Source organism: Fundulus heteroclitus, chromosome 20, assembly GCF_011125445.2.
Source record: "Fundulus heteroclitus isolate FHET01 chromosome 20, MU-UCD_Fhet_4.1, whole genome shotgun sequence".
Lineage (NCBI taxonomy): Eukaryota > Metazoa > Chordata > Actinopteri > Cyprinodontiformes > Fundulidae > Fundulus > Fundulus heteroclitus.
The window spans coordinates 10,882,799-10,909,494 of record NC_046380.1 but is presented as its reverse complement, the minus strand read 5'-3'; the positions used below and the strand labels follow the sequence as shown (position 1 = coordinate 10,909,494).

At 39.5% G+C, this 26,696-nt stretch overlaps 2 protein-coding genes across 6 annotated transcripts; both read right to left on the bottom strand.

The window, feature by feature from the left end:
- Positions 1–75: 75 nt before the first annotated feature.
- Positions 76–5,980, bottom strand: yod1 (YOD1 deubiquitinase). Its single transcript, XM_012881728.3, has 3 exons — positions 5,898–5,980; positions 4,052–4,264; positions 76–2,618 (listed from the first exon to the last, which is right to left on the bottom strand). Exons 2-3 carry the CDS (start codon positions 4,257–4,259, stop codon positions 1,924–1,926), a joined length of 903 nt encoding a protein of 300 aa, XP_012737182.1. The 5' UTR covers positions 4,260–4,264; positions 5,898–5,980; the 3' UTR covers positions 76–1,923.
- A 3,484-nt stretch (positions 5,981–9,464) lies between these two features.
- On the bottom strand, positions 9,465–25,904 carry pfkfb2b (6-phosphofructo-2-kinase/fructose-2,6-biphosphatase 2b). Of its 5 annotated transcripts, XM_012881737.3 has the most exons (17): positions 25,586–25,902; positions 25,087–25,199; positions 24,350–24,475; positions 22,384–22,480; positions 20,524–20,590; positions 20,301–20,375; positions 17,501–17,557; positions 17,244–17,368; positions 16,879–17,086; positions 15,343–15,489; positions 14,364–14,468; positions 14,098–14,227; positions 13,942–14,004; positions 13,786–13,850; positions 12,253–12,420; positions 11,610–11,632; positions 9,465–10,094 (listed from the first exon to the last, which is right to left on the bottom strand). In XM_012881737.3, exons 2-17 carry the CDS (start codon positions 25,172–25,174, stop codon positions 10,025–10,027), a joined length of 1,614 nt encoding a protein of 537 aa, XP_012737191.2. In that variant the 5' UTR covers positions 25,175–25,199; positions 25,586–25,902; the 3' UTR covers positions 9,465–10,024. The 5 variants fall into 5 exon arrangements, with proteins under 5 accessions (XP_012737191.2, XP_036007355.1, XP_012737193.2 ...); XM_036151462.1 differs by lacking the exon at positions 22,384–22,480 and having other exon boundaries at positions 25,586–25,904; XM_012881739.3 differs by lacking the exon at positions 12,253–12,420.
- Between the last annotated feature and the right edge of the window lie 792 nt (positions 25,905–26,696).

Here is a 26,696-nt window from a genome sequence, read left to right as displayed (position 1 = left end):
AATAACTAAAAGACTCCTGCGTCTTGTAGTGACGGCGAATTGCTCGTTTATACAAAAAAAAGACTCGAACAATGCTCTTGGCTACAGCTTTTTATTGTGACAACACTGGGAAAAGAAAAACAAATCAAGTAAATCCAGTTATTCCATAGTGCTCTTTGTGCAACATTCATTGTTGTTGTTGTTAGTCATGAAAACTTGGTAAATACAAACAGGATATTTCACCGTTTCACCTTATGAAAGCTCATTAACCCATAATCATCGCTAACCAGACTACAAAATATAAATGATGCACAATACGCATAAAAAACAAACAAACACAGCTCTTCTTTGTGTTTTATTTCTATGTACCCTAACCCTTACCCTGTGATGCTTAAAAAAAGAATCAATCAACTCTTGCACGGTTTAAACTCACCATTCTGGCAACAACTCTGTACCCAATGTTGCATGAAAAAGAAATACTGGTTGAATGCAATGTCAGGCAACAAGATAACTGATAAACCTTCTCTGGCCTGGTGTACTTCCGTGAAAAGCGGTGGTGCCAGAATCAATCATAAAACGTGAGAACATGCTCCAGCTGTGCAAAAAAAATGTACAGTAGAAGGGTGGCAGTCTTGACTTTACTAAAAATTAAAACCCTAAGTGCCCCATCAGCACACACACAGGTGCAGTTATACATCGCATTAGATGTTAAAGGGTTTAAGCTAATGATGCATTTAATCATAGTCAAAACAACAACAACAAAAACCTTAAATATTAGATGAGCAGGTAAACGATTAAAGATAACAATTAAGATAATTAGCAAAAACAAGAAATAAAAAAAAGGCAGAGTAAAGCTGATCTCCTACACATACCTTATAGTTTGGATTTCCAGTCCACCCACCACAGCCCTCGTGTTATTCTGTTAAACTACACGCTTTTAGTACATTTGATGTGCTGTTTTTTTAATGTGCAGCAGTTCAAAAATACAAAAAAAAAAAACAAAAAAAAAACAAAAAACGTTCACAGCATATTTCAAAACCTGCAAACCAGAATTACAAACTCCTGAAAACCTCTTAAAACAAACAGGTCATGAGAGACAGAGTTTTACAGCACCGTTATTTTGAAACAATTCAACAAAACGAGATCAATGGTAAATAATGTTTACAGCAAAAAAAAAAAAAAAAAAAAAAAAGCTAAACATTTTATTCCGTTTTAATGCCAATTGCTCCATAAATTAAGAGGGACGTCACAAAAAGCCCATGGGTTTTAGCGATAAAATGCATTACTTGTGCTCAACATCTACAGTAGACATCTGAAGCCGGGCCCAAACGAACCCACCAATCATTTGCTCGCACCTGTCCGCCAATAGAAAAACAACACTAGAAAACCCACGTGGATAACAGTCATACTCGCTGTGCTGTGTTTAAGACAACAGTGAATTGGATCACATCTCAGAACAAAAATCGCTCTTAGCGTTTGTTCGACGACCCTTTGCGGAGACGTATGTCAAGTAAGTTTGGTCAGTTGCGGTGTAAGTAGCGGCAATTTTGGTGCGTTTTCTGCTCAGAGCATAAGCCACGTCGGTTCCATCGAGGAGGAGAGCGATCTCAACAGACCAAAACAAACCCTAAGAATCGTTTGCATATATAAATTAACTCCAATGGAAACGTCCGAAAACGGGAAATTAGGGACCCGACATGATGGATTAGTAACAAGAGTCCTATAGTAGCGGTTTTTTTGACCTTCAGCAGTTATAAAAAGGTAATACTGAACCAATTAGAGGGTTAACACAGTGTCTGAGGATTCTCCAAATATGTCATAGGTTAATGTGAGGTAGAGGAGAACACAAGCAGGCCAACAGACTTTGCCGGACATGAGGGTACAAAAGGAGAGGGGGGGTTGTATCTGTGAAAGGGAGAGAAAAAAATAATAATAATACGACTTTCACACTTCACCAAAATTGGTGTGGCCCGTCTCCTTGGCGTGCTCGCGGGCCTCCTTTTGTCCCACCAGGCCCGTCTGGCACACCATGCAGCGCAGCGCGAAGCGGTTAACGTCCGTGAACTGACGTTTGCGGCGAGCCTCGTCGGCCAGCTCCAGGGCCTGGGCCAAGATTATGTCGTCGGTGGTGGAGAAGATAGTCTGTGGGGGGGCGTCGGAGCGGGGCACCTCTTTCTGGAGAGGGTCGTAGTGGATGCCGTCGTAGATGAGTAGCACGCGTTTGTGGTAGCCGGCGTCCTCCCCGAACCTGTCCACCCGGACCGTCTGCGTGTCCACCACGCAGATCTCGCACTGGTAAAACTTGGACAGGATGGACACCTCGATGGCTCCTCCCCAGGTGTCGTCCCGTCTTATCCAGGAGCAGTACTCCTCGTTGGTTTTGCCCAGCACCGCCTCGCAGTAAGCCGCGGGGTCGCTCGACACTATCTGGGCGATGAGGCCGCGCATCTCGGGGGCACACGCGGGGTCGTACACGCCCCCTTCGACGACGTAATACACACTGGTGAAGAGGCAGGAGTTGTCAGCCGGGACCACTCGGCGGGCCAGCACGGGCGGGAGTTCCAGGTGGGGGGCTTTCACTTTGGGCGGATCCTGAGGTTTGGGCTTGTTCTTTTCCTCCTCGACAATGAGTGTGTCTCCTGCATAAGATGACACACCGATGACAAAACATTCATTCTTGCCACACTGATTTAGAAGAAGAAACATCGACTTTGAACGTAATGCTCCAACTTTCAAAAGTTGTTTTTTCATAATAAGCTCAGAGTGTTTTAGAGTCTAAAAGACATTTCTATAGACTGTGGAAAGGTACAAGAACAAACATCAAAACTCCAGTTAGTTTTACTGCGTTATTAAATTACTGACCCATAAAAAAAATCCCCTTTTTGGAGCCTTTGTTAAAAAATGTTTTCTAGCTTTATTATAATTTATGCAGGGAATATTTCTTGTTATTTGGAGACTAAAACAAGAAGGTAGAAGAGAAGAAAAAGATGAAAGAAAGAGGACAAGAAAAGGAGAATATTGTTAATTTTAAGCTGCAGGAAGGGAGCGCCAATTTAATAATAACAGTTAATGATGAAAGTGTCTTTTTTTTATATAGCACCAATTCACAACATTAGGGCTGTGTTAAAAAAAATGATTTTTTTCCCCCAATTGTGAATCGATTCTCGACACGAGTCTGCGAAGATTTTAGCTTAAAAACAGTGTTAGTCTGTTTATAAGTTCTTCTTCTGCTCTGAGACCTCAGCAGGACAAAAACACAACAGAGCGCAAAGCTCCCCCTAGTGGTCAGAAGCATGGACGCAACATACGTCACAGGAGCCTTCACACTCCACTCTGGGTGGTGAATTTTAATGCCATGTTTTTAAATAATGCACCAGGTTAATGTCCAAATTTATTTCCTCCTTTGGTTCAATAAAATATTTTTTGAACTGAAGTGAATAGAAATAGCAGCTGTAGATATCTCTGGTGTCTTCTATTTTCTACTTTAGATTTGTTTGGTTATTCTGCCCCACAGCATGTTAGTGAAAGCAGTTGTTTTAACATTCAGGGAGAGGGTTTGGTCCTTAGAGCCGCCATTAACTATGATCAATTTAATAATTTTCAGTTAAAAGTTAATTTGATACTAGTATCAATATGTTGCATAACTACCCGAAATTCAGTGAACAGCTAGCAAAGTTTTTAAAACCAGCAATCCAACTTGAGATCGGATCGGATTGAACTGAATCGATTCCAAATGTTGAGATTTAGAACTGAATCAATTCTTGAAATTTGAATCAATACCCAACCCTACAACACATGCCATCTCAAGGCACTTTACAAAGTCAAATTCAATTAAATCAGAGTGATTGGTCAAAAAGTTTCCTCTCTAAGGAAACCCAGCAGGTTGCATCAAGTCTTAACAAGCAGCATTCACTCCTCATGAAAGAGCGTAGAGCCACAGTGGACAGTCATCTGCATTGTTCATGGCTTTGCAGCAATCCCTCATACTGAGCAAGCATGGGGAGAAAAAACTTTCAAACAGTTGATGTATTCAGTGTATAGTATCTGCATATTTTGCCTGTGCGAAACATACCTGATTTGATGGGATAGTCTTTTAAATGGGCATCTAAATTCTGAAGATCAAGGCTGGATGGAGGGTAACCGACCATTATTTTCTGCACATCACATGGGATCCCCGTTAACTCCTCCACCTTGCTCTTCAGCTCCTTGACGCAGGACTGGTGAGTCAAGCCCTGCATTATGTGGCTCCCGTTTTTGGTCTTACAGCGAAGCCGCAACATCCTGCCTGCAAAAATGGGCAAGGGTAGATCTGTACTTTAGACAAGAAAAGATACTTCAGATAAATCTGGTAAAAACAACAACAACAACAACAAAACTTTTGCACACCCTCAATGCCAACGACAGTGTTTGAAAAAGCTACATCTATAAATGAGAAAAATGGCTTGACGGTCACTAGGCGTCTCAATTCTGAAAGCAAGATTTTGGTGTTAGTAACAAATTTATGAAAAACAGACAGTAGATTTGCAACCCGGAAAGATCCAAACTATAACAACATTAGTGTAATTAGTGTAACATTAGTGTTTAGGTTTAGTTCTTATTAAACTTTGCATGCACAGAGTCTGAATCAGAAAAGTATCTCTAATTCATCTAATTACTTAAGATATTCTCAAGGTACACAAAATACCACAATTAAACCGAATCTACACAGTGTGATCATAAATATTGAGCTAATATAATTGTATTTTTGACCTTTTTTTTAATGATTATTCAGATCTAGCACCCGATCCTGGATAGTGTCTTTTTCTCCTCTTTATTAATACATGTAAAAGCCAAAACACTGAAATATTGAGGGGTACACTTTTAAATCGAACACAGCTTTAAGATACATCTGATATTTTTTATTTGGATATGTATCATGAGAAGTTAGAGCACTGCATGCACGGCTCATCGGGACGCCCCTAACTTCCAGTGGAGTCATGCTGAGAGAGTTGAACTAAAGTCCATTTCACGATCGCTGCCTCTAAGGGATCCTGTAACGATTCGGCTGTTGATCTAAGGCAGGGACCACCGACGTTTTAGAAGTTGAGAGCTACTTCATTGTTACTGCGTCGTACAAAGGGCTACCTATACTGACCTTTGAAATAAATGAGTTGGAGCTCACTTTAACTGCGTTACATAAACATGTTTTTAGTCAATTTGTCATTTTAAATCTATGTAAACACAAGTGTGACTGAAAAGGAAGAGCAACTAAAAAAAAAAAAAAAAAAAAAAAACATTTTAGATGCAGCTCACTGGAGGGTTGTGATATATATTTTTGAACAGGCTTCAGGCCACCACAGGTGGTCCTTAGGGGCTACCTGGTCCCCGATGACACCATGTTGGTGACCCCTGAAGGTGTACCTTCACAACCATGGGCATATCCAGGCCAGGTTGACCTGTGGTCCTCTATTGTGATTTCACCATTTAAACAAAGCCAATGTGGCCCAGAAAAACAACAGAACCGCTGACCAGCAGAAGAGTAAACACCCGATCGCTCCGCTGCTTTGTTTTGGCTTCTTTGTTACAGTTAACCATTCATTATTCCGGTGCCACATGCAGCAGGCTAAACCCATTGAATTCAGCACCAAACCAGCAAAAGTAGAAGATTAAACCGTAAACCTTTAAAGCACGACCTTTACAGACAGTGTGTCCGGACAGTTAGGGGAGATAAACGAAACAAACACCGGTCTCAGAGATGTTTAGGCTAGCTTTGATTGCTAACATTAGCAGGCTAACTTAGCCGTCAGCCAATCAATGTTGAGCTAACAGTTTGAGTCGAAGCTTCCCCGGTGGTTTCTATCTTTAACGAACCTGTTATTTGTGAACCCTGACACGTTGAACGTGAAACGACAGCAGAGTACGTTTTTCTGTACACTTACCTGACGTTGACTTCGACCCTGCCTGCCTGAAACAAAACACGTACGGCGAAAGGAAGTGACGTCAGTTGAGTTCTAAATCAAAGAATGCCCTGTTCTTGTGTTGCGTTCCATTAACCTCGTAAATCGAAAAGAGCAGCCGAGAAAAAAGAAGAAGAAAAAAACGCGTTCCGGTTCCAGTCGGAGAAGTCGGGATACTAAAGAAAATGAAAAATAAAATAAAATAAAAATAAAAAAGGCAACGTTTTGTTCGTGTACCTTTTATAAATATTCTTTGAAGCTGTAATCTCCTACATGAAAAGACCACTTTTAATTTGTGTGGTACATGTTACATTGATTTCAGACATGTTTTATGACAGTTTACTGTTTTTGATGCGAGGAGATGCCAATCCGATCCGACAATCGGCCTGTTAAAAAAATTACTCCTACATTGGCCGTTACAGTTGATGTTTGTGTTCGGAAGCTGGGAATTTCGAGCTCCGACTGCAAATGGAATGTACAGTAACATTGTTTGTGTTCATACTGATGTTAGCCTGTTTATTTATTTATTTTAATAACGTTGTGGAAAAAAAGAGAATATCCCGTACTTTTTAGTGTTTGTCTGTAACTGTACTATTTTTTACTTTTTATTTGTTTGCCCATTATTTTTTGCCACCTTCCTTTTCTGCTGATAAACTGTAACGTTCCCTATTCATGGGCAAGTTTGGCGACTATCTCTCTTCTATAATTATTAAGTTTTTTAGTTTAAGAACTGACTCGTCGGTCGAACGCAGTTTGTTGGTGTAGCAGCATCAGAGGCAGCGAGCTAAAAAAACTAATTAAAAACAAGGCTGGGACAGTTCTAGCACTTCTATAAAGCTGATTGTTCAAGAAAGCATGTCAGATTAAAATGAAAAATCCAATGAATAAACTTGAGCAGGATGTTAACTCACATCTCTGCTACACTAGGCATTAGCTTACAGGAGATCTTCTCTGCCCACCTCCATTACAATTTAGAATGAGTCTTTCAAAAACCTTAATGACATAATTTCTACAATTTCCCTTCAAGAAAACAACTGTTCAATTAGGCATCGCAATACCAAACACTACTTTCATTCTCTGTACAATTATGTACAGATTACGTAATTACATATATCTCAAGCATACGTTTTACCACGATGAAGGATGATGTCACCTTCCTCTTTTTTGTTTTATGTTCAATACATTCACAAGTAGATCCTTAATTTTCAGAATGAACAATGAAGACACCAGCGATGCAGTTCTTACAGGAAAAACTTGCAATTCTGACAAAATTGAAACCAAATATTTACGCTGTAGAACTTCATACATAATAACAAATCGGAGGCCACCGGACATTCGATTTAAGCCGGTTTGCTGTCAACTGAGAATTTCCACAGGCATATAGCATTTCCATATAACATTCTTTATTCTTAATGCCATGTATTTTGTGAAGTGCACCAGTACCGCCTACAGCAAAACACAGCTGGGATGGTATTATTCAACCTGAAAGCTTCTTCTTTCTCTTACAAATCGTACAGTTGTCATTATGAGACAAATATTTAAATTTTTGTTGTATCAGACCTCAATACATGCCTCAAAATGTTGAAGCTTTTGTCCCTAAATTTGCAAACCGTTATGTCTTTGTTTATGTTGCTTCTTCCTCTCTGAGCTGCCTTTCAGTCCAAGCAGGTACAGGTCCTAATGTCACCATGGAAAACAACAACCCTTACCAGCTTCAGTCAGTCTCTTCAAAAGTTGTTTAGCTTTTTTTGGTGATGCAGATACACATTAAAAAACAATTATCTATGGGGGACAGAGCTCGTCTGCTTCTTGAAAAGTAAGATGACTGTGTTTATACTTGCATATAACTGGATAATGGCGGCACCTTCAAGGAGATCTGGAAATTGTTCCCGAGTATGAACCAGACCTGTGAATGTCCACAATTATCTTCCTGTTATCTTGGCTGATGAAAGTTTTATGAAGTGTTGCCTTAAAATACATCCACAGCTGTGCCTCCGTTTAACTCAAAATGTTAAACATCACCAGAAACTTAAAGATCCAGGACATCACCATCTGGGCTTCCCCCAGCTGTTTAAAAGTGTAGTAATCTAAGTTTAGGTGAACTTCTAAACTCAATTTAAAAATATTTTTTTTCCCAAATCAATGTTGTAACTCGCATTATGCAGGTTTCTTCGAGGAATAATGGTTGTGGGCAGGAAGGATCTCCTGTAGCGGTCTGAAGACCCTCTGTTGTTTTGACAGTCTGATGAAGACGATGTTCACGGTTGTCCATAATGTTCTTCAGTAGGACTTGCAATGAGATAAATTTGAAGAATTTAAAAAAATGAAAGAAAAAAAAATCTTTAAAATGAAATAATTTTAGTGTAGTTTGATTTTATGTCAGGCAGGGAGGAAGGAATGATTCTGCTTCACTTGTTTCATTTTAATATCACATTCCTTCCATGTTTTAAGGATATCCAGAATGTATTTTTAAATATTATTCGACTAAATAATTCTAATTTAAACAAATGTCATATTTTATTTACTGTTCTTAGTTTTATTTTAACGTTAAACTCATGAACATAAAAAAAAATAATATTTGCAGATGTTTGGAATAAGTGGGAATTCTATTTCAGATAACCACAATGTTTATTGACTACAAAAAGAATACAAAAATTATCTCTATAGATTAAAGTAAATTATACACATATAGCAAAACCTGAGTAAAGAGATTTGTTAAACTTAAAACAAAACTTTTTTGCAAGTGGTCAGAGAATCGAATTAAATAAAGGCAAATTCATATTCATTAACTCTTATCCAGTCAAATGAAAAAAAAAAAAACATTGTATGTTGTTAAATGTAAAAATCTGACTGCGTAACTAGCATATTGTTCTTGTTCGACTCGCAGGTTCATACATTATAACTGTTACTTTACTGGCACCACTTGAAAACCAAGTCATCATTAATTATATGTTTCAAAGCTAATACTGGAAGCAGTTTCCTGCCAAATTAGAAGAGTTTTTGTTAAAAGTGAAAATAGTTTTGAATACTCATTAACAATATTATAAACACTAATGGCAAACATGTAAGTTCTTTATTTATTTATTTGGCTTTGTTTGACCTGCCACCATCAATAATGGCACAACAGATATGGTTTGTGAATTTTGTTCCTTACTGTGATATGTATTTATGCATTAGGGCCGCTGTTAAGTAATGTGAATGGCACTGATTCGCTATTCAGCGTGCCTCACAGCTGTTAGGGGTGGGATATATTTGACAGTAAAGGAATGTTTTCTCTTTAAAACTAGAAGCGGTAAAAATGTTCGCTGTATCTATCATAAACCAGGGTCACGGAAAAACATGACTCAGTGGAACACGTGGAATTATGGAAACAATTAATGTTGGTTCTGATATTAAAGTGTCACAAAACAGTATATTACAGTTTGTTGTGTATTGGGCTGAATGCTGGTCATATTGTTATGGCGGATCACAGTATGCCCAGAAATTAGTTTGTTTTTTTTCTAACATCTGAGAAAAATCAAAATCACAATAATAAAAGACAGAAACAAATACGAATTTATTTTTTTAATTGTGTTTGCAGTCTTTCCAGGTCAGCTGTAACAGATGTTGTCCAAAAAGAATGGCCACTACAGAATAATTATAGAGCACATACATATAGATATAGTGTCTTTACCATAAAAATATTTCTATATCACCTACTCTGCACTATTGTAAAATCAAATGATTACATTCTGTTACGTGAAGACGCTATTTCCTGCGATATATTTGACATTTACTAAGACATTGCTGTATTTAAAAAAAGAAAATGCCCACAAAGCTGTAAAGTACAGCATTGGTTGGTTGACTAATAACCTTTGGTGCACATGCACTACTGTGTATGATACCAGTGATAAGAGTTGCTAGTTTAAAGCCTCAACATGCAGAGAAGAGACAGAGTGGTTGAGATAAATGTGCGCTCACATGTCTCTCTCATGTATCTTAAGCAGGAACCTTTCTGTTCCCTATAATCTTATAACTATTGAGAATATGGTGAGTAATTAAAAGGAATAAGGCCTTCCATTGTTTAACTCATGATAAGCTGCGAAGGAAAGCGGGGGAGGATCCAACCTTCACTCAGAAGCGGACACAGCCACTAGTTTCTTCGCTGCTGTCAAAGTCGATTCCTTCGCACAGGGAATCCTTGGTGAGAAAAAAGAAATGCAACCAACATTTAAAGATCGATTTCCTAGAGCATGAAATACAGTTTAAGGTGACTGATAATTTCTCCAGAGGCCCAGCAGAACTGGAAATTTAAAGAATTGTTTAAGGAGTAACTTAGTGTCCATCTTTAACAAAAAAAAGACATTAATGAAATAATAATTAAAGCAATTATGGTCTCTCTAATGTGTTGTCTTGTCCAACTTTCGTACAGTTCTGGACAAAAGCTTGCACAATATTAACTAGGATTTTAATGAATATCCTGAAACTTTCTTTTTCCAGAGTAGAAATATTACAAAATCAATAACTAATGATTTTTAAAAACATATAAACTCAACAGAAAAAGATTAATTATTGACTCTCTCTAATTCCTACATGTACAAAATGATATGCATATGCACAGATATAAATGCCCCTACTAGTATTTTGAAGAGAAAACATGTTTTTTGTAGCCATTAACAAGCTGCTGGTGTTATCCTGACTAGATATTCACCGTTCTTGTCAAAATCTTGTCATTTAAAATTTGAACACAGTGTGTGTTCACACAGGCTAATGATGACAAACACTAATCAAAACTGGTTTTGCAATAGATAAGGCAGGCTGATGTTATGCTTATAGAAAATGGCCTCAAGTCACACCTTTGCTAAAGGACATATTTCTTTATTTTGTAGTACAAGTGACCTTAGCCACTAGTTACAGTATTGTAGCCAGAAACGGGGCAGAAGTGCAGCAAAGGTCATGAGGCCAAGAGTTAAACCCAGGACAGCTGTGTTGAGGACCAATAGCCTCCAGATGTGGGGTGCCCCCTCTACCTCTTCACCCTGCTGCACCCCACTAGGGGACAACTAACCAAATATTAGTGCGAAGGTAGGTAGCTGTTTGAGCTTGTATTTATAATTCTGATCCTATGCAGATTTGAGACAACTTACAGTAAATTCAAACCTTTGCACCCAATACTCGTCTTTAAAAATGACTAAAGCTGTGGTCGTATAACCATTCCACCTTGGGGCAAAAACATTGTTCAGAACAGGAATTTAAAAGCTCATAATAAAGACATTTAATGCCTTGATGACTATGTAAATTTCTTACTAGAACCGTACTGTTAACAGCAATTGATCTCTATGATATATGGCATGGGTGTAATCAGTAAATAAATTTTTTTTAACGTTTAACTATTTTAAGATATCTCAAGCACCAACCTCAGTCGGCTTAACAGATGTCAATTTATGATTGAACTACATGTAAAAGTAACGATTAATCAACGTATGATAGGGCTTTGATAGTGTTGCAGAGGCAAAACTAAGCTGATAGTAACTTTTACTGTGCAAAGGTAATGGAGAAACCAGATTTACCGAAAACCATAAAAAATAAAACGAGACCATAAATCTTATTAATTATTACACACATATACAGATATGGATCGTTAGGCAATGATTTGAAGGATGGGAAAGAAAATGAAAGGTTGGTCTACTGGTACTAAGTCTCACAAATACTCACAAACAACTGCGTCCTGTCCGAGTCTGTAAGACAGGTTTGGAGAAAGTGGAGGGAGAGAGAAGACAGATAGGAATGGGGAGAAGGGCAGAAGCTTTGTACCATAATGCAAGGCCGATGAACGCACACTGCTTACATATATGAATATGCTTGAAACATTAGGAAATGTCCTTATTTCTCCTAACCTTTCATTGCAAAACATTTGTGTCACATCATCATGTGTCCAATCATTTGCAGCTAGATATTGTACAATATATATATATATATATATATTGTACAATATATATATATATATATATATATATATATATATATATATATATATATATATATATATATATATATATATATATATATATATATATATATATATATATTTCTTTTTTTGTGTGTGTTTGTGTGTCTTCCGTTAACAGAAAAAGCTAAAAACACAGCAAAGAGTCGGCATGCAGATCTGCAGATTCAAGCCAGAGACAGTGTTTTGGTGAGGCACGGACCATGCAGGACAACCAGCGAAGAAGAGAGAGCAGCTGCTTCAGGACGCACAGAGGATACCAAACACAGGGTCACAACCGTGGGCGGGAGGTGACTGGTTACAGGTGACGGTGACAGACTGAGAGGGTCAGCCTGTAACTCTGCCACTAACTTGGCTTTGCAGACTCTCCGGCATCAGAGCCGACGGGGCCGGAGCGAGCGGTAACCAGGGCTGGTTGCCTGCGCTGTAGAGCCTGGGCCGCTTGACCTGGTCGTGACTGGACAGGGGAGTGTAACTATTCCGCCGATGTATGAGAGCAGACTCCCTCGGGATTTTACCCTGGTCGGGAAGATGACATACCGCAAGTGTTAAAGGAAAATGATCGAAGGGGGACAGCTGGGACGGGGGAGGCCCCTGAATGGACGCAGCCATTCTGAATACCTGCACAGATTAATGGATAGTGAACTATAGTGAACTGTCCCCTTAAACTTTTTTTTCCCCCCATCTTAACCTCAAAGGTGTTATATTTTTAGGGCTAACGACGCAGAGCAATGCATATGTGTGAAGTGGAAGGAAAACTATAGATTTTTTGCAAATAAAAACCTTGAAGAATGTGGTGTGCATTTGTAGTCAGCCCTCTTTATTTCCACACATCTACATAAAATCCAGTGCAACCAATTCCAAGGTTGCAAGATTGTCTGTCCAGAGGGAGTTAAAGGTTTGGCGCTTCCTCTCGTTGGTACTCAGAACCAAGTGGCAAGCAATTAGAAGAACTGCCTTCCATAAAAGATTTAATAAAGTCATGGTAAATAATGAAAATATAACTGAATTTGTGAGCCAAACTTGACTACTGAGAAGATTAGCCACAGCTTGTTGGTTCTGAATGTCGGCTAATCGGTCCGCCACTATGGGCAAAAAGCTTTAAATTTCTCAATGGGCAAAGAAAGCTGTTAAGGACATATCCCTAAAAGCTTTGAAAGGTGGTTCAACAAACTATAAATAGATCCACACCATATGTTTAAGATATTTATTAACAAAAATTAATAAAAATAATGTTTCAGTTTCCTTCAACCTTACATCATGCACTGCTTTGTGTTGCTCTGCCAAATTAGATTGAAGTTGGTGGCTGTAACATGCCAGCGTGGTAGAGGTCCACGCTATGAATACTTTTGTGAGGTGCTGTATTTAAAGACGGAAGATCTGATCTAAGTTTGTCTTTTGTCTGCCTATTTCCATACACACACATTCATTAAATCAAGATGCAGTCAGATTAGTGATAATGATCAAGTCAGCAAAGCAGTTTGCATGATCCAGGAAGCCAAAAAATATCCAGGAAGCCAAAATCAAAAGCCAAAATGTATCCAGGAGTACAAATAAACCTTATTTAACGGTCTTAGGCTCACAGCTCAAGCCAAGCTGATTTATTGAAGTTAAAGACAGGAAAGGCAGAACAAAACTGGGCTGTAAAGAAAGGCTTCAAGGCAGCAAAGCCTCGCATGGAGGGATCCAATGCAGCTGCGGGGGCCATTGTGTTGAACTAACAGACACAACAACACTTTGCTAGGCTTTAAATCAGATGCTGAAAATTTGAACGCATCAAATGGAATAGAATTAAAACCAAAAATTACGTCACATTTAACGCATTAATTCAACACAGCAGCGCAAACGTTGGTGAATGGATAATTTGTTTAAACTCAAACTTACAATAGGCCGGTCTCTGTGTGTGTTTACCGCCTCCACATTCAGATAAAACATCTCCACTTTACAACCTGCAAGAAAGATAAATAAATATATGTACACTAGATTCTTTTGCGTGCTGTCGTGTGATTAAACAGTGACAGGATAGTGGTTTAGACCTACCGTACGCGACTGGAGTTAGCTTAAGGACTGTGTGGAGTGGACATTTCATGTATGGGAGATCATCTGTGAAATATAGAACAAAGTATAGCATATGTCAGCATCTAATTGTGTGTTCTGCTGCATGTTTTATTGTGAGTGCATTTGTGCTTATTTGACCTGCACCCTTGTCCAGGAAGTAAGCCAAGAGACAGCGCATCACAGCCTGGTGGCAGATAACAAGCACATTGCCCTGTCTCTCCAACTCCATGATAACTGGCTCAAGGCGCTGTACAAGATCTTGGTAGGACTGATGGAAAGGAAGGGACAATATGAGACAACAGGGCCTACAACAGCAACGCGGCTAATTACATAAAGTTAGCAGTCGTTTCCGTGAATAAGTTGGAGCCTATAGGTGTGAAGCTGTGAGGATGGGTCCTGGTCACCTCTCCTCCTGGGTAGCGGTAATGGTATTTATCCTGGTCTCTCAAAGCAAACTCCTCTGGAAAGGTCTCCTGGATCATTTGATAGGTCATCTCCTCACATACACCCTTGGAAGAGATAATAAGAGAAATGATGGTGGAAGTGGACTGGTCAGTAACAGATATCTGGCTGTGACATCAGAAAACCCAGCAAAAGAGCAGGAATAGGGAAGCAGACGTCCACCTATATAAAGACAGTTCTAATAGGCTATTTAGGTCTAAACAGGGCTGAGTCTTAAACATATGGATGAGCTCTGCCATTGGCTGTGTTTATATTAACCAATATGTTCCACATGTTGCAAGAAAACTGACCAGCTTTAGGATTGATTATACACTGCAAGAGTGGAACTAAAAATAAGTAAAGATATTTGTGTAAAGATATTTTATTTGTGTATTTGTCCTTGATTTGAGCAGGTAAATAAGATCAATGGAATCCGATTTTTGCACTTAAAATAGGAACAACTCATCTCCATCATCTAATTTCAAGTGCAGTATATCTAATTAGCTTATTTTAATGGTAAAAATACTGATTCCATTGGCAGATCATTTTATTTACCAGCTCAAATCAAGGACACATACACTCATTTAAAGAAAATTTCCTTATCTTTAGTTCCATTTTTGCAGTGTGTCCACTTGTTTTTGACCTAACCCAAAGACATTTTCAGCTGGTTTTACATTTAGTGACTCAGAGAGATTTCAACCTTGCAGGGTCTGTATCCGTGTCCGTAAAATGTACGTTCTGTCATTTTAAGTTTTACAAAGTGAGCATTTTATTTCATTCTTAACACTTTTGGATGTGAAACTCACATCTTTTCAACAAGATCTCTGAAAAAATCTCCAAATTCGAACTCATCTCCCAAACCAAAAAAAAAAAAAAAACCTTCGTAAAGCGAATAAGTTTATTATGCGTATAATGAGGCAAAATGCGTTCCTTGGTACTGACAGCATCAATCTCGTTGAGGATTTTCCACTGCTCATAAGGCACACCAAGCTCTTCTGCTGTCTGGATGGTCCTCCTCAGCTGGCTTGTCCACACCTTCAGGTCCGACAGGTTGTGCTCATCGATGAAATCTCGCAGGGCGTTGGCAAACTGGGACATGAGGAGGAGAAGGGGAGTTGAGTCTGACCATTGTTCTTGGTTATGCACCATTTTATGATGTTATGCACTCCTATGTGTGTCATTGATGTGTGTAATGCAACAGTGCCTTGCAAAAGTATTCACACAGTTTGACTCTTTCATAGGAGAGAACTATAACTAGGAACTTTAATTGATGTTAACTGGGAGGTCTTGGAACGTCCCAGTTAACATGGGGTTTCGTAGAGCCACCTATTTGTTGCTTTATAGCTAAAAGACCTTTAGGGTTTGTCTCTACCAGCTTTGCACATTTATAGACTGAAATCTCTTTCAGTCCTCTTGGTAAAATAACTCAAACTCAGTCATATTCTCAATTGAATTTAGTTCTGAACTTTGACTAGGCCATTCTGACACACAGATATGCTTTGAGCTAAACAACTCTATCGTAGATCTGGCTCCTTTTTTTGGGTTGTCATCCTGTTGCACTGCAAAAACAGAACTAAAAGTAAGTAAAATGTTCTTAAAATTAGGGTATTTGTCCTTGATTTGAGCAGGTAAATAATATTATCTGCCAATGGAATGAGAGTTTTGCACTTAATATAGGAACAACTGATCTCCAACATCTTATTTCAAGTGCAAAATATCTAACTATCTTATTTTAGGGGTCAAAATACTCATTCCATTGGCAGATAATCTTATTTACCTGCTCAAATCAAGGACAAAAACACTAGTTTTTAAGAACATTTTAGCCATTTTTAGACCCGTTTTTGCAGTGTGGAAGGTGAACCTTTGCCTCAGTCTTAAGTCTTTTGCCGCTTGTGACAGGTTTTGTTGGAGAATCGCCCCAACCGCCTACTCTATATCCTGCTAAAGAAAAGCACCCCTGCCACCATGTGTCACAGAGGTGACGGTGCGCTCAGGCTGATGTCTAATGTTAGCTTTCTGTCACACATGCCTTTGTGCGAGAAAGCGAAACGTTTGCTTTGGGTCTCTTCAGAGCACCTCCTTCCACATAGATGCTTTGTCTCCTGTAAGATTTAGGGCAACTGCAAAGAGCGATTCCTGTGGCTTACTCTCATTACCGGCTTTCTTCTTTCCGCTCTTCCATGAAGGCCAGATCTGTGGACTGCACAACCGATGGCTCTGTCCTATCAACATACTTTCCCACCTGAGAAGCGGATCTCTGCAGCTCCTCCAGATACCATGGATCTCACGGCTTCCTCTCTGATTAATAAGGCCAATGGGCATGTCCTGGTAGGTCCGCAGCTGTATCACTCATTCCCTTTTTACAGGGTTATGGATACTCTTGCAAAGCACTGCACAACTGGGCTCTCTCACACCTAAAGACTCCGGCTCTGCAGCTCATAGGAAGAGGAGCTGTGAAGACAGAGCAGCCTGCCGTACCTGTTTTCCTCTCGGGGAAAGCTCAGAGTCTCCTCCGATGCGTCCTTCCACGTTGTGGTCGCTCTCTCCGTGTCGACACAGGTAAATGGAGTGCGAGTGCACGTGGATGTTCATAAGGTAATAGACGATCTTGCTTTGGATGTAGTCCTGCACTCGGTTCACCAGAAAACGCTGGCCCACGTTTATAACCTTGATGAAAGAGAGGTCCCTGCAGGTGTGTTGGACATTAAATTGAATGAAATGCTTGCTTAACGTCGCCATCTAGTGTTTGATTTCTGAATCACAGCTTTTTTCTCTTATGGAGCTGCAGCAAGGGGAGAACAGTAATATTTATTTGCTGTATGAAATATTTGATGAATTCTTACTTGTCATAGTCATCAGGATCTAAGGGTTGATAGGTGACCTTGTAGCACTCGATCCGTTTCAGGAAATCCTCCATTACCCTCTCTCTGTGTTTCTCAGGGTAGTCTGGACTGGAGACTTTAACTTCCTACAACAGCCATGGGATAGATTAAACATCTTGAACAAGCTCTTTACTGCGAACATTAGCGGATCAGGGCTGTGATAAAGATCAGAAGTCACAGTCAAACCTCACGGACCAGTGACATAAGTTCATACATACCAGGATATTAGCAGCAATGACATCTGGGTCGTCACACACCGACTCCACAAAGAACACCTGTTGGAAAAAAGGCCAGATTGCTCGGTCAGTTTGCACTGATGATACCATTTAACTGTGTCACGCTGTTTTCTTAAAGGCAAACATGATAGAAATGTTAAATATTTTACATTCAATTTGTTAATTTGTGTTATTTATGATTAGTTATACTCTTAGTTATATTCTTATAAGCCATTGGGTCAAATGAAGGTAGTGCGATACTTCACTTGACAAATGCAATACTCAACTGAATGAACTAAATCAGAGGGACTGACTAAAAAATATGTTGGACTCAACTTTATTTTAACGCTAAAACAAATGTTTGCAATAACACAAATTACGTGAACTGCATAGAGAATTATATTAAATGCTGTTTTAAGCAGTAAGAAGCTACTTGTAAGCATTGATTTTTAGGATTTTAAATCTTAGGCTGCATCTTAAAGTGTTGAAGTCTTATTGGATATGTGGACTCCTCGTGTTTGGTCTGCTCAGGGGAGGAAATCTGCTCACAGAAAATCAATGTTAGAACTTTGTATTCAGATGGAGCTCATACATAGGTGATCCTAACTATGCCTGAAGAAATGTTTTCATTTTCCGTTCCTGAGAGCTGACTGTACATTTCGTGTTATCTGTGGGAACTTTGCATCAGATACTTCTCAAATGAACAGAAACACCCTGATCAATGCACAGTTTATGGTTTAGAGTACATCTTTGCTCTGATTTCACTTGCTGCCAGCCAGTACTGTCTTTTTGTCGCTTCTAACAGAGCTGACCTTTTTCAGCAGAAAACAGGCACAGCCAAGCATGTCTGCAGAGTCGGAGGAGACAGAACATGGAGGGCTACCACCATTACACCGCTGAGTATTTCAGGTTTAAATAACCCAGCACAAAATGAAGGGAATGTTTAAGGCAGAAGAGCAAGAACAAAGCAAAAATGTTTGCAGAAAGGGAGGTTAAGTTTGTCTCTTTGGACAGTCCTACTATGAGTTTTATGCTAAGGTTTCTGACTTTTGGAGCCAGGATAATCCCTACCCTCTCAATATCACCACGGCTTACCGAAATAGTGCTACGAAAGACCTGGAAAACTAAGACCTAGAAAAATACAGAATTTTTCACTTTTGGAAAACAACCAACATTAAAGTTCAAATAATTTCTGGATTTTGATGCGTTGAATAAGAACAGAAAAAGAGAATGTAGTATAGGTAGTGCACAGATTGAACATGTATATGCAAATACTACATTACTGAAGGCAAACGTGTCAAATATACCGCATGTATCCTTTGCACTAAAACTATCGTTGCACAAAAAAAGAGAGCAATAAATAAATAAATTAAATTACAGACTGTCTCAGGTTGATCCCCCTGGGGTCTCAGCTAAAGTATTTTAGACTGAATGGTGTGAGAACAAATACTATTCCAAATATCAGATTGAGCCTCAGTATCTGCAAATGCTGAATCTCAACTCAGCCCAGTATCAGCAGATCAGAAAATGATGTAAAAAGATATGGTCTTTGTAAAATGCCAAAGGTTAGAGTCACAACAAGTAGTCCTGAGCATTTTCCCAAACCCCCTCCTCTATTTCCTGTTAGAGCTCCTTATTACTATAACATGCACTCTCACTGTAGGATGTCAGGAATCGGACAGTTCATAGCACACTTCTTAGAGCCGCTGTTCACCCAAAGATATTCAAGACTAGTTTTAATATGCAAAAACTCCAGCCTGCATATTGTATTCAGTTCAATTTTATTTATAGCACCAATTCACAACACGTGTCATCTCTGATTCTGGTTTTGTCTGATTGTAATATTTGCAATACATAATACAGAAATCATGTACCAATAATTCAATTTTATTTTATTTAATATACCGCCAATTCATGATACACGTAATCTCAAAGCACTTTCCAAAGTCAAACTCAATCAAATCAGACAAATTGGTCAGAAAGTTTCCTCTCTAAGGAAACCCAGTAGGTTGTATCAAGTCTTGACAAACAGCATTCACTCCTCCTGAAGGAGCGTAGAGCCACAGTGGACCGGCGTCTGCATTGTTGATGGCTTTGCAGCAATCCCTCATACTGAGCATGTTTGAAGCGACAGTGGAGAGGAAAACTCCCCTTTAACAGGAAGGAAAAACCTCCAGCAGAACCAGAACCAGGCTCAGTGTGAATGCTCATCTGCCTCGACCCACTGGGGGTTAGAGAAGACAGAGCAGAGACACAGAAAGCACAAAAGCACACATTGATCTAGGAATCCTTTCTATGTTAGATGGTAATAGAAGATGATCTGCGTCCCCTGGATGATGTCACAGCTAACAGAACACCTGACCAGGTGTACCTGCTATGATGAGAAAAATGACAGACAACATAAAGTTAAAAGCTGAAAGAAATTGGAGAATAGTAGAACTCAGCAAAGTGAGAAAAATAGACCCTGATGTCCTCCTGTAGCCTAAGCCTAAAGCAGCATAACTATAGAGATAGCTCAGGGTAACATAAGCCACTCTGACTATAAGCTTTGTCAAAAAGGAAAGTTTTAAGATTAGTCTTAAAAGTAGACGGGGTGTCTGCCTCACGGACCAAAACTGGGAGTTGGTTCCACAGGAGAGGAGCCTGATAGCTAAAGGATCTGCCTCCCATTCTACTTTTAGACACTCTAGGAACCACCAGCAGACCTGGAGTCTGAGAGTGAAGTGCTCTGTTTATACATAAGCAGGAGAATTTTAAATTCTATTCTACCAGCTTGAATAAATAGAATACAACACAGCTTTACCTTAAAGCCATTCTCCTTCACAAAAGCTTGAATAAGGTCTCGTCGCTCCCTCGTTGTGTTTGTTGCATCGAAAACCTGACAACAAAAAATGTTGTGAGACGTTGGGGGGGGGGGGGGGGGCAGTGCAGCATCAAGACTGCTTGATGCCAGATGGGTTCATGCTTTAGGATTAAAATATGTTGGAAACAAACTGAATGCCCATGAAGGCAGAGAGGAAACTCACGGCAATCTGACCCCACTCCTCTGTTAGGTAGACCCTCACATCCTGCAGAGCCACCAGAGCGCACTGCCTGTGCACAAATAGGAAAACATTATCCTGACACCGTAAAAAAACATACTATAGTGATCAGCGCATCTTATTAAGTTAACAACATTTATAACCAACCAATTCAATTCCAGTTAAATCCAGCTGATCAATGCTCACGGGAGAGAATTTAGACAAATTGTTGAAAAGATTTTATGTTGTTTTATTACGGAGAGAAATTCACCTCCCAAATTCTGTCAATGCATACAAAAACCTTTACGTATTTATTATAGTTTTATAATATAGTCTATTTTGTTTGTTTGCTAACACAGTTTGTTAATCAAACCTGGCAGCTAAAGTTGAAGTTATTTAAGGAATGTGTGCACACTCGCAGCTTTATCTCAGGGACGGTCACATCCGAATCGGCGGAAGGGTTTAAGAATTACAACTTTGTGATGTGTGGATCTGTTTCAAGCCACGTTTTGTGGACAAAAGCATCCTCAGCGGAACGTGGAAAGCAAGCAAACGGTAAGCAGTAGAACCCTGCACGTTAAAATTAGCATTTGGAGGCTGGCGACGTGAAAGCGAATGTGGTTAAAGCTCTTATCTTCTACAAGTGAAACTGTCCATTCTTAGGCTGCAGAACAAAACAAATCCCTCAGAGAAACGGTGGGAACATGTGGAGCAGCCAGATCAGCAGTTTGTTACAATTTTCTGGCAAGAAAGAACGAAAGAATGCACGGTCTGCAGAAGACAGCATGGCTGAATGGTGGGAATGTCCCATCCTGCCAAATGAAAAGTGTTTCCCCAAAGATAAACATGTCATTATCCTCGTCTACGATAAGCCTCAAAAACCCAAATGGACAGACTACATGAGGAAAAACAAAAATAAGGCTTTTCTGAGACAGATAAAAAAAAAAGATCCACCTGCAGAAGAATGATGGGAAGGAAAGGTCAAACAAAGGCACAAACGATGAACGGGAAAACACTTTGATGGAAAAGGGTCACTGATGATTTCCCATGATACCCCGCTGCATTTTTCTGGGGAGTACAGGAGTGTACCGATTTACTCAGCCTGGCCCCGTGAAGCTGGCTCGCTGCAGACTATCAAACAAAGCTAGCAAGAAAACCTGTAAAAATGATCTAAATAGTCTGGCAAAGATTCACAAAGGAGTGAGGTCATCCTTCGCCGCCATTCAGCTCCAGACTTTACCCAGTAAGGGTTCTTAAATGCCCACACGTCCTCCTCTCCCCTTCCCTGAAACAAACTAAGATTAAAAACGATCTCTCTTCAACTAGAATCCCTTTCACGCGACCCTTCTGACAACAAAATGACTAAACGTGAGAAGTGTTGATACACATCAGACAGCTACGCAGCGCCACGGAGGGCTTGTGACACATCAGAGTGACAGCGGCAGCTTGTTCCATATCTGGGTCACAATTCAGCTCTGAGGCGTCTGTCACTTTTTTTTTTTCCACGATAGCCACGCATTACCAATCCCATTTCAATTACAGCAACAGGACAGAACCATGAGGGAAGAAGGCCTAATCTTTTTTTATAGGGAGATGACACACATGGTCATAACGTGTTGCTTTATGCCTTCGTTTAGATTAGCGCACAACGTTTGCCTGACTCTGGGCCGAACTTTGATTGTTGGCCAACAAAAACAGCTGAGTCACTGATGCAGCTGAGCTGAAAAGTGCAGAATGGGAGGAAACGAGACACTCAGACAGCAGAGATATTGCAGCGTCTCTTGCCCTCGCAGAGAAAGCCAACGCTCTTTTGTAATGACAGAGGAAGGGAAAACACGCATTTTTGGCCCCCCGAATGAGACTTACTTTCTAATTTTCATGGCTTCCTCGTTGTCGTGGCGGAAGAAATCGTAAGATTTATAGGCTCGGACGGCCTCTCTGCGATACACGCCCAAGTTAAACACTGTGGAATAAAGAGACTTCATCAACACAATGCCCACACGGTCATCCTGGCTCTTACTGTTAGAGTTGCAGCAACATTTTTGTTTGATTACAGCAATTCCCAATGATCTCATCCAAAATTATACTCCCTATTCAATATTTTTGGCATATAGTTTAATACACAGACAGTATGTTGATTAACTAGTTGAAACCTATAAGCTTCATACAATGATCCGGATTTGAATGTCAGCTTGTTCGTATTTGGTTTTTAGCGTGAATACAGTTTAAAATCATGAAATTATCTCATAAAATGAAGTCCAAATACAAAAACATTGCCAATGCCGTATATTCACTGTACTTGTTGCAAGACATGAAATGCATATATGAGGTTAAGGCGCTGTGTGTATATTTGCAACCATTTAAATGTAACAATAAAACAAAAATACTATTATCCCCTTCAATTTTCTTTCAAATGTAATCTGTTGACTGAGTAGCGCTTCATGTAATCTGGATGAAGTGCTACTCAGTCCTGTTCCATCTGTGACCTAAAAGCAAGTTCAAACTCACAAGCTATTTTATTACTATCCACTGCTCATGTAAGTGAAGCATACATAGGGCTTTTTCTTTTATGTACTTACGCAGTATACTATGAAAACTCGTGAGTCATCCATGGTTTCTTTATGTCTGGCTTCAAAAGATCCAGTTGGTTCTCTGATCGTTTAAACTTTTAGTCTTGAGCAGTACTTCTATGGAAGTTTGGAAGCTCTAAAAAAAGTTTTTCTTGAGACTTTGGCCTCTTTTTCACCCATTTTCTGGCAAAATCTAGTACCTGAGCAGGATAGCGTAATGATCAGTTCAATTCATAAAGACAAAGGGAATTTAATGTTGAGACTCATATTATACAGGTCTCTTATAAGAGTAATTGTAGATGCCGATGGTTGTAGGCAGGAAGGATCTTCTGTAGAGGTCTGAAGAAGCCTCTGACTGAAGACACTCTGGTGTTGAACGACAGTCAGATGAAGTTTAATAATGTCAGTGGATGGAAAATGCATGAAACAGCAGCCAAAGTCTACTGAAAATCTTTGAGCCTTCAAAAAATGCCTAAAATACAACTGATTAAGATCATTTTAAAAGCCTACAAGAATATTCTGTCTCCTCAGAAGCAAGACCTTTGGATTTGTTCCATATCACATATAATTTTTTTATTATTCTATTTATTCAATTCAATTTTATTTTTTAGCGCCAATTCAAGGCACTCTACAAAGTCAAATTAAACAGACAGATTGGTTGAAAAGTTTTCTAAGGAAACCTGGTAGATTGCATCGAGTCTTTGACTTTATCTTGTGTCTTTCTTTTCTAAGGTCTCTTATGTTTGTTAATTTTCATTGGTCCTGCTGTTGTTATAACTTATGCATATTTGTGTTTCAGCAGTCCAAAATAATACAAATAAACCTTGTTTGTTTCTTTCACATATGTTCTACAATTTATAAGGCTTGACGGTAACTGTAGACAAACTAAGCATGGAACATAATGAGCCTCAGATATGAATTTCACATATTCTTAAATAAAAAAATCATGCACAGAAAATCATGTACTTTAACGACTGCCCATTACTAAGGGGTGGAACTGTTTCTGTTGTTATCTAAGCCATAACAAGGCCTTTGTTGGGCAGTAGTATAAAGCTTGATACTTCGCATTACTCCAGACTTTTTGAATTGAGAAAGCTTCCTGGATAGAAAGCGAAACGTCTTCAAACTTCGGAAAACAAGTCTGTTGTTTTGTTTTTTACTTTTTTTGGCATGCACTGAAAGTGATGTCTAATATGCAACTTAATAATATGTGGGACTCGCTGAGCCCTTATAAAAATGAAAAGTAACTCCTGATGCGGTACCTTTGGTTGGGACTCCAATCCAGTTGAGATAACGTGTGAGTTTCTTTGACATGTAGGTTTTTCCTCTTGCAGGCAGCCCAATCATCACAATCATTGTTGGTGAGTTTGTCATATAGGACGCCCATGCTGCAAATGAGATAGATCCCTCCAAAAAGTAAATGAGCAGCTTGTATACAATCAGTTTATTTGACCTCCTTCTAATAAGCAACATGCTAAATCCTGCACTATAGAATATATAATAAAGTGCTCCTAAAAGGCTACATGGGTAGCCTTTTAGGAGCACGATTCAACACGACACAAAGCAGCAAAAGGGTTATTTTGATGGCAACATAGTATCTAGGCCATCGCGTGTCGACAAAAATAATTGTCTCTTTGGACACAAATATCCTTTGTGGTCTGAGTTCAAAAAAGAAATTAGAAGAAGAAACATCCTGGGAATGAAAAGCAATTTTCTTGAGAATAATGGAAAGAAAGTGTCACACAAAGTATTTTTAAATTTCTGGTCATAATTGACCTTTTAGTCATCATTCTCTCGCGGGCCTCTGTGCAAATCGCAGCCTTAAACGAAGAACCCCTCGATACAAAAGATGTGATTAAAAAAACATTTGTGAATTGGATCTGGAGCGGTGTGGACAATGCTTGGGCTCACATTACACAAGCACCTGTGGATTCTTCGACGCCGTCATGCAGAACTTGCTCAAATCTAATTCTGGGAAACCAATGGGGAGTTCACTCACAGCATTTCTTCTCGCTCCATCTCGGGTCTGCTTTCTTGGCCTCTATTGAGTTTGTGGAGGCTCCGTTGTCCCTTTGGGTGTTGGACATGTCGAAATTTGATGAGTTTCTCTTTCTAAATAAACAAACAAACAAAAACAAAGCAAACTGCAATCTCTCAGGGGAACATTGTCCAAACTGATGCAAGGATAAAAAAATATATATAAAAAAAGACAACATTTTTATCTTCATGCATATGGCCTAAAATAACCTGACGCACCAAGGTGAAGCATATTTAGAGCTATCTTAAGCTTATGACTTCATGCATCCCTGGCAACATCAAATGCACACTAGGATATCATGGACCAGTGATGCTGCTGCCGCATCAGTTAATTACACATATTTATTTTCCCCCCATCAGAATCACTCACTGCCTCTGACGTCCGAAACGTGGACGTTTGTTTGAAATAATCCCCACAAGCCGCATTTCCTTCACCATAAAACACATTGGACACAGTTTACCTGAGCGCTTAGCAAATCGGAGGATCCTTTGAAGCGGTAGCGCCGCCTCGGCGGGATTTAAACGCGGATAAATCCGCGGATCAGCAGGACTGCGCCGGCCGGGGGAACCGGTCTGGTCGCTCGGCCTGTCCTTGGTGTTGAGGCGCGTCCTCGGCTCGGCGCGCTGGTGTCTGTCCGAGCTGGAGGTGCGCCTCCACGTCAGACTCAGGCTTTTTTTTTTTTTTTTTTTTTTTTTTTTTTTTTAACGCTACCGTAAAGTTGAGAATAGCAGCAGGCGTACGGCAGCGCACAGCGCAGCGTCCCACTTAGCATCCATAAGCATTGGAAGAAAAAAGCCGTAAGGTATCTGGAGAGGAGATGAGGAGTCTGACTGCAGATTTTAAAGCGGACGCCAACATCTAGATGTAAAACAGCTTACACCCCCTCCCCCGCCATAAATAAATAAAAACGCTAATAAATGTATGTGGTTTCCTATGTTCATTTTGCAGTGGTTCAAGGTCAAAGATTTATGGATCAGAAGTTCAGGAGAAACCCAGATAAGACCAACTATGCATAAACATCGAAAAACTGTATGGATTTCCCCAGTTCAGTTCTCTATATCACATAGATTCATTTAGCACAGGGTAAATTCTATTCAATTAAATTTTGAATTCAATTTTATTTATATAGCGCCAATTCATGAAACATGTCATCTCAAGGCACTTTACAAAATCAAAATCAATCAGATTATACCGATTGGGTCAGATTATAAAGGGTTTTAAATTTGTTTCTGTTAATTATGATCACGGCTAAAACCCAAAATCCAGTTTAAAAAACTATACAAGGCCAACGAAAAAAGATCTATAATGCAGAATTCTTATTTTATGGCTAAGAGAAGAAGACTGTTGAGCTCAGCAGATACTCTTATTTCCTTGTCAACGCTTCACCAGGAGGACGAGCCGCAAAAGGTCATCGCTAAAGAAGCTGGCTGCTCACAGAGCGCTGTATCCAAGCATATTAATGGGAAGTTTAGTGGAAGGAAAAAGTGCGGTTGAAAAAAAAAAAAAAACAGGGTGCACAAACATGACCGCAACCTTGAGAGGAGTGTGACACAAAGCCTATTCAAGGCATC

Excerpts from the sequence above, each read along its gene's own strand:
- pfkfb2b (XM_012881737.3), bottom strand. The coding sequence starts at position 25,174 with ATGTCCAACACCCAAAGGGACAACGGAGCCTCCACAAACTCAATAGAG. Across the intron at positions 20,591-22,383 it reads GAAGCCATGAAAATTAGAAA|GCAGTGCGCTCTGGTGGCTC; the intron begins GTAAGTCTCATT and ends ATTTGTGCACAG. Across the intron at positions 10,095-11,609 it reads CGGACAGGACGCAGTTGTTT|GATTCCCTGTGCGAAGGAAT; the intron begins GTGAGTATTTGT and ends TTTCTCACCAAG.
- yod1 (XM_012881728.3), bottom strand. The coding sequence starts at position 4,259 with ATGTTGCGGCTTCGCTGTAAGACCAAAAACGGGAGCCACATAATGCAG. Across the intron at positions 2,619-4,051 it reads AGACTATCCCATCAAATCAG|GAGACACACTCATTGTCGAG; the intron begins GTATGTTTCGCA and ends CATCTTATGCAG.